The following is an 11,716-nucleotide window of genomic DNA, read 5'->3' as shown; positions in this document are numbered from 1 at the left end:
TTTTGCATAATTCAACTGAAAATTTCTAATTTCTAGCTATACTAATCAAGATTAATTAAAATCAAGTCAAATATACCCTAATAAACCTATGGTAATGAAGATGAAAATACTTAACAACTCTTGAAGCCTCAAATTTGTGTTAAATAGGTCGTCTAAACTTTAAAAATATGTAATGAGTTCCTCCAATAAATTTAAAAGCTTTCAAATTAGTATATAATATGTGACTGACCTAATCAACATTTTTTAAAATCCAAGAATCAATTGAAAACAAAATTAAATGTGTGACTAAGTTTTAATGAACACAAAATTCAATTTCATTCCAAAAGATTTGTTAATTAAACCCAATATTTAGATTTTAAATGTTTAAGGCGAATTAATAAATTACTTTTTAAGCTCATTAACATACTGAACACACACACACATAATAGTACTTTTTAGTTTTTTGTTTTTATTCAATTCAACTAGTTCACATTTGACCTATAATCTCTATTAAATGTACTAGATGAAATAAGATAAATTCGAGGGGGGATTGAAAGAAAGAAAAAGAAAGCAAGTGAAAGTATTTTTGGTATTTTTGAGTAAAGGGACCACAAAGAGGCATAGTGGAAGCAATTAAATGATGCTTTTATTTATGGAAATGTTGGTAAACGCAATAAACAAACCGGAATTCGATTTGAATGCGCCAAATGAAGTGATTTTAAAACATATATTTTTAATAATTTGAAGCCATGATTTACCCCTTGATGATAAAAAAAAAAAAAAAAACAAATGTTAGATGAAGAATCATAAATGTAATTAGATTTTTTTTATCACGTTTTACTTAGAATTATGAATTAGTCATAATAGTAATAGTAATTATAATGATATCCGTGTAATTAGATTGAACCGTCTTTGTTCACATAGGGAAGATAAGTAAACAATACTAAAGAATCAAATGATATTATGATTGATGTATTCTTATTTTTCTAAAGTATAGAGACGTAAAATCAGTTTTAATACGTTAAATTGAGATAGTGTGAAGTTAAAACATAATCAAAGTAATTTTAAGAATTTAAGAATGTAGGGTGGTATCTAATGGTTGATTTTCTTGGTTTCACATTCATTGTTAATCTCTCACCGAAAATGAAATAAAACTAAAGATTGATAAAATTAGGCGTCCCTCTCAAATTGGTATTAAGTTTGAGTTTGACCCGTTGGCAGCAACCCCTTTTCAAATGCCGACCCCACCCGTCTTCTTCACTTCTTTTCTCTGCCCTACCTTACCCCTTTCATCATCCTATTTTCTCTTTTCAATTTTCAAATACCCTTTTCCCTTTCCTTTTCCTTCTTCCGTCCATCTTCTACCTCTCAAAAAAAAAAAACCCTACCTTTTTCCTCTCTTTTAGTTTAGCTTATGCTTAATTATCTGGCTACCCTTCTCTTTTATTTGCTATTTTACCCCTCCCATGTCATTATTATTAGTATCTATCCCATTCTATATTTTCTCTTCTTTTTAGAGAAACCCCCTCTTCTTTCCTTTTTGCTTCCAACTGAATGACAAGTAAAAGATTTTTGCCGATCAACCCTTCCAAGATTTTGATTCCCTCTAAAAGCTGATTTATCGAAGCTCCCCTCTTCACTGTCTTCCCTTCATATTTGACAGTTTTTCCACAGAGATTCCCCCCTCTTTTCTTATTTATTTGTTTGCTTACACTTTCATTAAGAAAATTAGGTTGATCAGAAATGGATTCCGGTAGCGGAAGTTTGCAATCTTCTAGTGGTGCTGATGAAGTTGAAGAGTACGATTCTTCTTCTCATCACCAACCTCAACTTTTTCCCCCTCCCCCACTTTTCTTCAACAACAATATTATTCCTTTTTCTTCTTCTTCTTCTTCTTCTTCTTCTTCTTCTTCTTCTTCTTCCTCTTCTTCGCTTCTTGGTTGTTCTTCTTCTTCATCAATCCCTCATCAACTTCCTTTTCACTACCAAAACCACCATCTCCTTCCTTCTTTCTACGATTTCCCTTCCAGTTACCACAATTTCAACCCTGATAATTCCTCCAATTCCTTTGTCAATCTCGACGTCTTAAGATCTGAACCCACCCACTTCAAAAACCCACCAATCTCCGACGGATCTACCCAAAACCAAATCCAAATTCGCTCAACCCCATCATCATCCTCCGGCGCTTTACATCCTAAAGTCACTACAAAGAAGAGAACTAGAGCTTCACGACGAGCCCCCACCACCGTTCTCACAACAGACACTACGAATTTTCGAGCAATGGTGCAAGAGTTCACCGGAATCCCTTCCCCGCCGTTCACTGCCGGTGGGTCCTCTTATTCTCGGCGATTTGATCTCTTCGGCTTGGTTAGGACAAACAATTCCGCGGCTACGAATTTAGAAGCATCTGGATTGGGTGTGTACCCTTCTCGTTCAAAGGTCGACAATGTTGTGCGACAGCCGGCAGAGACGGGTGGGATTTTTTCGTTTCAGACGGTATCAGGGCATGACTTTAATGCTAATTCTAAGGAGGTTATAGGAGGAAGTGGGCATTTAGAGACGCCCCACACTATCAGAACTAGCCAGCAGTTACTATCAGCAACAACGCTGCAAAATGATGAAATCTGGAGAGGTAACCGCGATAGTACTGTAATGACAGTGACAGCAACAGCAACAGCAACAGCAGAAGCAGTAGCAGCAGCAGCAACGCGATCGAATAACAACAATAATGCAGCAAATTGTAAGTTGAATTTTACGGGTTGTTCTTGGTCGAATGATAATTTGGGGAATATTGTTTCAACTACTACCAGGGGGTGAAAGTACAGTAGACTAACTTTAAAAGAAAAAAAGGAAAATGGGTAAATTTTTTTTAGGTAATCAAAATGGCAATGATGGTGATGCCGATGATTTTAATGATGATTTTGAAGATTGTGGTGGTAGTGGTGGTGGTAAGTTGATGATGGAAAAGAAGAACCTCCAAGCAACCTCCTTACCCGTAGACCCATCATAAAACCCTTTTGGCAGTTTACTAAGGAATATTATTAAATTCGATATATATATATATATATTTGCATATATATAGAATCTTCATAATTACTTAATTAATGTCTTCTTTCCGTTCTTTGTTTACATTTACAAAATATATGTTATTATTAGAGAGCATAAAATGATGGGTATTGAGAGGAGGGTTTGACGGTGGGTATTGGATTTTAGTGGATTCAGGTTACAATATAATGGCGTGACAATTGGAAGGAAGATTTTGCAAAAATTAATTGCCGCTCCACTTCAACCGCACCTGCTGCTTTGCCAATTTGCCATAGTTTTGACGGTTCTAAATTTCCGGTCAGAATGGGACCCATTCCTCGCACCGGAGAAAGGAAAATATATATACATATATATATATATATATATATATATATATATATATTATGATGCTATGCTTTGCTAGTTGCTAGCCTATTCTCTATTGCTACCCTAATATATCACATTCTCTACCTATTATATAATTAGTCATGTAAATATCTTTCTCCTATCTCTTTTATTTATTTATTTATTATTATTATTATACAAGACTTTACACATCTTTCTTCTAATTTAAGCTTTGTTCTTGCTATTGTCAAGTTAATTTCTTTGATAACGAAGTTTATTATGAAGAAAAACTCGAACAGAAGCAAGTAGGGTTAAAAGATTTGAAGTATTGACATCTTAGATTGATCAAGTGTTTATATATCTAAATCAACTAAGCTGGGTGAAAAATTGGAGTTTTATTTACTTATTTGTTTAAAATGAAGAGAGGAAAGGAGAGGATGGGCCAAGACGTTGGAGGTGTCGTATCTTTCTACCCTAAAGTGAAATAAAAAAGTTGGTTGGAATGGAAGGTTACATGTGTTCCGTACGCCTAAATTTCAATATGGTTATGATTCATATATAAATACTCATTCCGACATGTAATATTCCAATGACTACTCAACCATATATAATTATTATGTACACGTTTCATGCCTTTTCCCTCCACTTTTTCCCTTTAACTCACCCTTCTCATCCTCCATATATATCTCATTATCTCATTACATTATTAACTTCAATTTACTCTTTTACACCAGCTTAATTAATTACTAGGGTTTTTCACAAGTGTGTGTATATATATATATATATATCGGTTAAGCACTTTTTTTTTTTTCTGGTAATGTGTCTATCTAAGTGTTTTTAATTTTTTTACTTATTTATTGAGATTTTTTTATTAAAAAAATAACTATCTAAACTCACTATAAACACATTTTAAGTTTTTATTAATTTTTTTTTTCAAATATACTCATAAAAAACAATTTTTTAGAAGAAAAATATTCCAACCCACTAATAAATCCTAAACTCATACCAATAGATATTTTCAATACCATTCCATATATGGTTGAATTAAAAAAAAAAAAATTCAATCATCATTTTTGTTTTTGTTTATTTATTTAAAACATTAAAAGGGGAGAGATTCGAACCAACAAAACTCTCTGGATCCCTAACATATAATTAATTGAGGGATCATTGACTTTAGCACACCATTGATTGAACTATGTTGATGATAATATTTCCTAGATTTGAAATGGGGTATATACATTTAATAAGTAATTAATGAAATATTATCAAAATCTTTGCAGTCACCGTCCAAATTTCCTTCCACCCAAATTGTCAACTCTTTTTTTGTTAAGTTTTGTGGTGAAGTAGAACTCTCTTGTAATTAAAGATGGTGGAACTTTGAAACACACAATAACATACGAATGGTCTTCTTTTTATGTGTTATTATTGGAGTATATAGGACTAATTATAAGTTTTTTTTTTGCCATATTATATTATTGTAAGGTGTAAATTAGATTTTGGTGTGTGTTAGGATTTAGATTGGAGATTAAAAAGTGGAGACACAGAGACAGGGGCTTTAGTTTACTTGAGTTGCAAACAAATTATTAGATGCTAAAAAAGAAAAATTCTTTTGAATAAAGTATTTGATGAGACATTATCCTGGTCTCCTTTGTGGGTTTCAACCCCTACCCTCAAGTGGTTTTGATTATCCCTTCATGTTCCCCACTACTCTTCACCCCTTTCTTAACCTAGCTACTACACTATAACATCCCCACATATCATAATAAATTTAAATCATATAACATCCAAATCTATTCAAGATACAATCTAAAAAAAGTTTAAACCCTTTTCTTTTTCCTTTTTTTTTTCTCTCTCTCTCTCTTTTAAATTTTGTTGCTCAATTTTTTTTTATCAAACATGACCTTAAATATGATCTTGGTCAAGCAAGCTCATTTTTATGTAAGAGTTTCTCTCTTTGTTCCCTTTTTATTGATATGTCCCTTTTATACTATGATTGCATAATACACAAGTTTCATTTTTTTTTTTATGGAAAAATCTAGAAAATTGAAAAATCACTAGTGCTTCAACGAAATAAGGGAACCTACAAAACATAAAGAAACTAAAAATGAAATGAAATTGTGCTAGTGTTTGCCGCACACATTCTGTGATGTTTAAGTTGAGTTGAACATATAATATGTGTATGATTTTTGGAATGATACTCAATATGGACTTTGGAGTTACCTCTATCCGAGTTATAACATTGTATGTAGGGTCAACTAGAGAAATAATATTTTTAATTTTTTTTTAATAAGGAACGATTTGAAACTTGAAAAATAGTTAAATCTAATAGATTTTGTAAATATGACAAAACTTTATTTTCAGTAAAATATTTAAATTACTAAAGATGAAAATATCCCTAGTTGAGGTTTACACTTTTATGTACCTATACAAATGACTAAAAAAAATGAAACAGAACCTTCCAAACAAAAAGAAACGTCTAATAATGCGCGGAGGCTAGAACAATACACATAAGAGAGGTTGAGGCTTACATTGGGCTACTAGAGTCGAGCCCAAAACTAAAGGAGAGAGTCAGAATGGGCCAGATGTATAAAGAACTGAAGTAATGGGCCGGCAATCAGGCCCAACATTTGATTTCGTGATCACATTGGATAAAAAGCAACCGTTTCCAGAAGGTTGGCGTGGTGCCAAGGCAACGTATATTCTACTTTATCTTACTAGATAAATATCATCTAGTAATGTGACGAGAATCATCGAAACCTAACGTACAATATCAAAATTATATCTCAACTTAAAACTAAACTAATCTTTTATGCTTAGGGAAAAAAAAAGCATTTCAAAAAATGATAAAAGTTTTTGTTATATTCGTTTCTATTTTTTTTTTTTTTTTTTTTTTTATATAGCTCGAAACATTGTTATTAGCATAGTATTGAATTTATGTAGATGTGCATGACATTCCTATCGATATTTATAGGGTTCAATATTGACACAAGGGGTGAATCAATATTTCTATTCTACGATAAAAAAAAATCCACGAAATATAAAAATAAGCAATAAAACGTCAATAATGTAAATATAATATAAATAATAACATGTTAACTTGTTTAATTTTCATAAAATCATTATTTATTAGTTTAAGTTTTTTTTTTACAATTTTTTTTAAATATTCATTGAAATTGACATTTTATCGATATTTTCATTGAAATTTTCATAAAATAAAATCTTCGATATTTTTTGTTGAAATCGATATTTTAAATCTTGATTATTAATAGGGAGAACTTTTGGACATCTAATATTTATAATGTATTTTTGAAAATAGCATATATTTTTAATTTATTCAATTATTCAATCCAAATTAAATAAAGCAATACATAGGTGATTCTTGATGCACCTAAGTACTATATTCTCATTTCTTATCCATACACAAAAAATATTTTTTAGTTACTTTCTTTTAAAAAAAACTTTGACAGATGTCAATTTTTAATTAGATATATGACGGAATGTACCATAAATATGTGCGGTCTAAGATATACAAAGTATTTTCTAAATAAATTTACAACTTTATTTTTGGAAAAGAAATAAACGTTATTTACTGTCAAATCAATCTTAAGTATCTAAACATTATGAGAATTCATCTTTATCCCAAAAATGAAACAGAAAAAAAGATGATAATTTTTTATTCTTGATATGCATCACTAAATTTCAAGTATCTTGTTGTTACTAATGCTTTTTTATAATTCCTCAAGATTGATCCATATTTTAGAAACGTTTCTTAAAATTAGAAACAAAAAAATGTAAATGATTATCATACTTTTTTTGAAAAATAGAAATAGAAATAAAAGATGGGAAATTAATTTTTCAATAGAAATAAAAGATGGGAAATATAAATGTTATCCAATGGATTCTAAATTAAAAATCTATCCAAATTAAAACGTTTTAAGCTTTAATTGAACTGGGATTTAGCCATGAAATATATATATGTGTGTGTGTAAACACTTTGAAATAGGACAAATTATACAATGAGAATGGAAATTCAGACATCTACGTGTTTTGTAGTAACAACTATTAGACATAAATTTAAGATCTCTCTCTAAAAAATTATCACCGAATATGTTTTCATAAAATAGATATTTATTACTTTTTGAAATAAAAAAGTATTTACTTTAGGAAGAGAGGATGGAGGAATGAGAATAAAAAAGGAATAATAAAAAGAAGAGGATTTTATGAGTGGACATTCAATCGTAGGAAGGAAGGGATCCAATTGGCATGTAAAAGCGGGTGCCAACTACAAATTGGAGCCTAAATTCGCGGGCGGCTCGCGGCGGACCGACATGAAGCCGGAAACGGTGACACTCATTCTGGTCAACCTCGCCGGAGTCATGGAGAGGGCCGACGAATCTCTCTTACCCGGTGTCTACAAAGAGGTCGGTGCCGCCTTGCACACCGATCCTACTGGTCTCGGCTCCTTGACTCTCTTCAGATCCATCGTTCAGGCTGCTTGCTATCCCTTGGCTGCTTATTTGGCCGTCCGCCATAACCGAGCTCATGTGATTGCTCTCGGCGCTTTCCTCTGGGCCGCCGCTACGTTTCTCGTCGCCTTTTCCTCTACTTTTCTTCAGGTTCATCCAATTCTATCATTGCTCCTGATTTTTCTTTTTCCTTTTCCATTTCACTATGGTGTAGCCCTAGATAATGCTACATTCTTCCCGCTTGTTTTGATCTCTCCAATTTTGCTGCCTTCTCTTCGCTTGACCGTGTCCTCGCTTTCGGATATTATTGTGTATGCATAATAACGAATGGAAGTTTAAGGCTGTTGCAAGAATAAATTGAAGTAGAACGTATTTCTCTTCCTTGTTCGTATGTGAATACTGATGTAATCATAAAGAATGGGAAAGTTGGAACACTAACCATTAAAGCGTCCTAGAATGATTAAAAATAATAAGCCATATCAATTAGTGTTTTACCATGTCAATGTTGCCTTATCTACTTACAGCAGGAAATTTGTGGAACATTATAAAGTAGATTTCAAATGAAGATCTGGAGCACTTATGGTTATTTGTTTATTTATTTATTGTTGAAAGTTTGAAACCATGAACATAGTTCTGTAGCCTTTGATGAGGCATAACTCTTTGCTCAATTCTAGTTGGAAATGTCGTTCTCAGTAAATTGCTCATCCGTTCATCATATGCAAAAATACATTGGCAAATAGGCAATTACTTGAAAGCATATAGCAAGGAATGTTGTGAGATTACGAAGAATCAGAATTGTCACTGAATCACGTGAAATGTTGAACCCCACCTAAACTTTGTGGCGACGGATGAGAACTTGTACACTAGGAAGTTAGTAAGAAATTGGGGACTGAGAAACTAATACAGACACTTGTGATTTAACGGGCTTGTTTCATTCTTTGTTGATTCTGTTCAAGCTTACATGTTCTGTTGGAAGTTTGGGTATAAAGCCAATTGCCTTTGGGAAATATAGTAATTGATTCGAAAATCTCAGCACGTGGGCCTTTTATGTGTGGTAAGCATAAAAATTTTGGATGATTTGCTGGAAGAGGGAAAGCCTGCACAGATTTATAGACAATAAATTTTTAATTTCCATTGGTGTTAGAAATTGTTTTAGTTCAACAGAACTTGGGCAAGTTGATTTGATAGAAGTTTTCAGTTGTCAATATATTAATATGTGGCAGATTTACCTATGCTGGGATTACATATTAGCTGATTATAAGTCATTCAGATTGTATCCAACAGGTTGCTGTTTCAAGAGCATTGAATGGGATTGGCCTCGCATTAGTTGCACCTGCCATCCAGTCTCTTGTAGCAGATTCAACAGATGACAATAACCGTGGTGTGGCTTTTGGATGGCTTCAAACTACTGGCAACTTAGGCTCCATTATTGGCGGGTTGTTTTCAATCGTGATAGCTCCAATAACATTTATGGGAATCCCCGGTTGGAGAATTGCATTTCATCTAGTTGGATTAATCAGTGTTGTTGTTGGCATTCTAGTCCGTTTATTTGCACATGATCCACATTTTTTAGACGACGGCATAAAAACGGGTAATCATGTTCCAGCTCATAGTTCTTTTTGGTCAGAAGTGAAGGTCTTGGTCAGGGAATCCAAAGCAGTTATGAAGATTCCCTCCTTCCAGATCATCGTAGCGCAGGGTGTCACAGGTTCATTTCCCTGGTCAGCCTTGTCATTTGCAACAATGTGGTTGGAGCTCAAGGGATTCTCCCATGATATGACTGCTTTTCTGATGGGCATGTTTGTGATTGGAAACTCTCTTGGAGGTTTGTTTGGAGGGAAAATGGGAGATATCCTCTCCACGCGTTTCCCAAACTCTGGGAGGATTATTCTGTCCCAGATCAGCTCAGGGTCAGGCATTCCTCTAGCTGCAGTTCTTCTGCTCTTCTTGCCTGATGGCCCCTCTACAGCAGTTATCCATGGACTAGTCTTGATCATTGTGGGGTTTTTCATTTCTTGGAATGCTCCAGCTACAAATAAGTAAGTGTCATATTTGCCGTCATCTATCTCAATCCATGAGAAAAAGTAGTGTTCAGACTTCAGGTGGGCCAATTACATAGAAATTGAGAAGGCAATCGATTAATAAGCAATACATCCTTCCAATAATAGGTTTTCACCATAACTAAAAGAATCCTACTTGTAGTTTTGGCTCATAAGATAACAACACGACTTATAGGATAATAAGCATCAGTAGTGATGATTGGATATTGATTACTTATGAACTATATCTAGAAAGATGTACGTCAAGAATAGAATGTTAATACAGCCTTGAACGTTGAATGGATAACAATAGAATTTCTTGGCGTGTACATTACTCATAATCCATGTATGAAAGGAACAGAGATACAATATTGACTTCAAGTCACGGTTTGATTTGTTTTCTTGCAGTCCTATTTTTGCAGAGATTGTTCCTGAGAAATCTCGGACTAGTGTCTATGCTTTAGATCGGTCCTTTGAGTCTATTTTGTCATCATTTGCCCCTCCTGTTGTCGGAATTCTGGCTCAGCATGTCTATGGATATAAGCCTGTTCAGAAAGGATCTACTGAATCTGAAGAGATTGCCACAGATAGGGAGAATGCAGCATCATTAGCCCGGGCGTTGTACACAGCAATAGGAATTCCATTGGCTCTCTGTTGTTTTATTTACTCGTTTCTCTACTGCACCTATCCAAGAGATAGAGAACGAGCACGGATGGAAGTTTTAATTGAATCGGAGATGCAGCAAATAGAATCTGAAAGGTCACCTTCAGGTGCTGGATACTCTCAAGTTCATTTAGCAGGGTCAGATGAAGTATATGCTACAGATAGAACAGTCATCGATATGGATTATGAGGACAATCTAGATTTTGATGATGATGAAAAGACAGCCCTTTATCGCCAGTTGACATTTTCAAATTTTGTTAAACAATAGCCTTTCGAGAGGATGTACTTTGTTGTCTAGCTCTCTAACTCGCAGGGAGACCAAAGAAGCAATTCCATTCCACGGTTGGGAAGTATTTTAATTTTGATTTATGGAATTCTCTAAAATTCAAAACAGAAGATGAAACATACTTTTAAGAATTACAATGAGTAGAAATATTCAATTTATCTTGTGACAGATCAATAGGGCACGCTTTAAGAACGTTTGGCTTGCAGAGTTTGTAGATTGTCATATGGACCTCTGCTATTTATACGTGTATATGTTCAACCAAATGTGTACAATGGAATCAAATTCGTCTCCTCATATTTTTTTAATATAATACAGATACTATTCTTATTCGGTTTCATGGTTGCAAGGAGTCTATAACATTTGTTGCGTATTACTAAATTCTTATGTATACAATGTGCTTAGATAAGTACATAATAATCTCTTTTCCAAGCTTTTCTTGTAGGTGTTTGTGTTTCTGATTCCTACTTTCTCGAGTAAAAGTTTTGCAGATCACATCAAATACATTCATTCTCTGTTCTTTAGAAAAGCTGATAATTATGGACGGGCTGGGCCGTGGGACTCACCTGCTGAGCGGAATTCTTCTTCTGAGCTCTTCGAGCTTTCTCTGCCTGTGGCTTATGTAGTGCTTAGCCGGAAGAAAGCTCGTTGTGCCGCATCCCTTCTTCATGGAAGTGAAAAAGTAGTCTTCACTTAGTAGTTGGTAGTTGGCATTCTACAAGCGACTTCTTGTCTCTCCCTCGCTCTTCCTAAATACCTATTCTGATTTTGATTTTGATTTTTATCCCCACCACACAAGTGTACGAATGTTGATTCTTTTGTTATTATAGAAATTTATTTTAAATTTTAAGTTCCATGTTTGCCCATCGACATTCGATGCTAATTATAGATTTGTTTTGCTTATATATTACTCGTAT

At 33.7% G+C, this 11,716-nt stretch overlaps 2 protein-coding genes across 2 annotated transcripts; both read left to right on the top strand.

Moving 5' to 3' along the window:
• Positions 1 to 1,578: 1,578 nt before the first annotated feature.
• Positions 1,579 to 3,406, top strand: LOC120086309 (uncharacterized). The gene is made up of 2 exons (XM_039042885.2): positions 1,579 to 2,719; positions 3,193 to 3,406. Exons 1-2 carry the CDS (start codon positions 1,723 to 1,725, stop codon positions 3,219 to 3,221), a joined length of 1,026 nt encoding a protein of 341 aa, XP_038898813.2. The 5' UTR covers positions 1,579 to 1,722; the 3' UTR covers positions 3,222 to 3,406.
• Positions 3,407 to 7,448: 4,042 nt separating this feature from the next.
• Positions 7,449 to 11,139, top strand: UNE2 (Major facilitator superfamily protein). The gene is made up of 3 exons (XM_039042078.2): positions 7,449 to 7,964; positions 9,099 to 9,853; positions 10,262 to 11,139. The coding sequence occupies exons 1-3, from the start codon at positions 7,569 to 7,571 to the stop codon at positions 10,782 to 10,784; spliced, it is 1,674 nt and encodes a 557-aa protein (XP_038898006.1). The 5' UTR covers positions 7,449 to 7,568; the 3' UTR covers positions 10,785 to 11,139.
• Positions 11,140 to 11,716: the final 577 nt, after the last annotated feature.

This window comes from Benincasa hispida, chromosome 9 (genome assembly GCF_027475165.1).
Source record: "Benincasa hispida cultivar pf3 chromosome 9, pf3_genome.v1.1, whole genome shotgun sequence".
NCBI classification, from domain to species: domain Eukaryota; kingdom Viridiplantae; phylum Streptophyta; class Magnoliopsida; order Cucurbitales; family Cucurbitaceae; genus Benincasa; species Benincasa hispida.
Note: the sequence above shows the minus strand (reverse complement) of the source record. Positions and strands in the feature narration are given on the sequence as shown.

Coding starts and splice junctions, on each gene's coding strand:
- LOC120086309 (XM_039042885.2), top strand. CDS start 1,723: ATGGATTCCGGTAGCGGAAGTTTGCAATCTTCTAGTGGTGCTGATGAA. Junction 2,720..3,192: donor CAACAATAATGCAGCAAATT/GTAAGTTGAATT, acceptor ATTGGATTTTAG/TGGATTCAGGTTACAATATA.
- UNE2 (XM_039042078.2), top strand. CDS start 7,569: ATGAGTGGACATTCAATCGTAGGAAGGAAGGGATCCAATTGGCATGTA. Junction 7,965..9,098: donor TTTCCTCTACTTTTCTTCAG/GTTCATCCAATT, acceptor TGTATCCAACAG/GTTGCTGTTTCAAGAGCATT. Junction 9,854..10,261: donor AATGCTCCAGCTACAAATAA/GTAAGTGTCATA, acceptor GTTTTCTTGCAG/TCCTATTTTTGCAGAGATTG.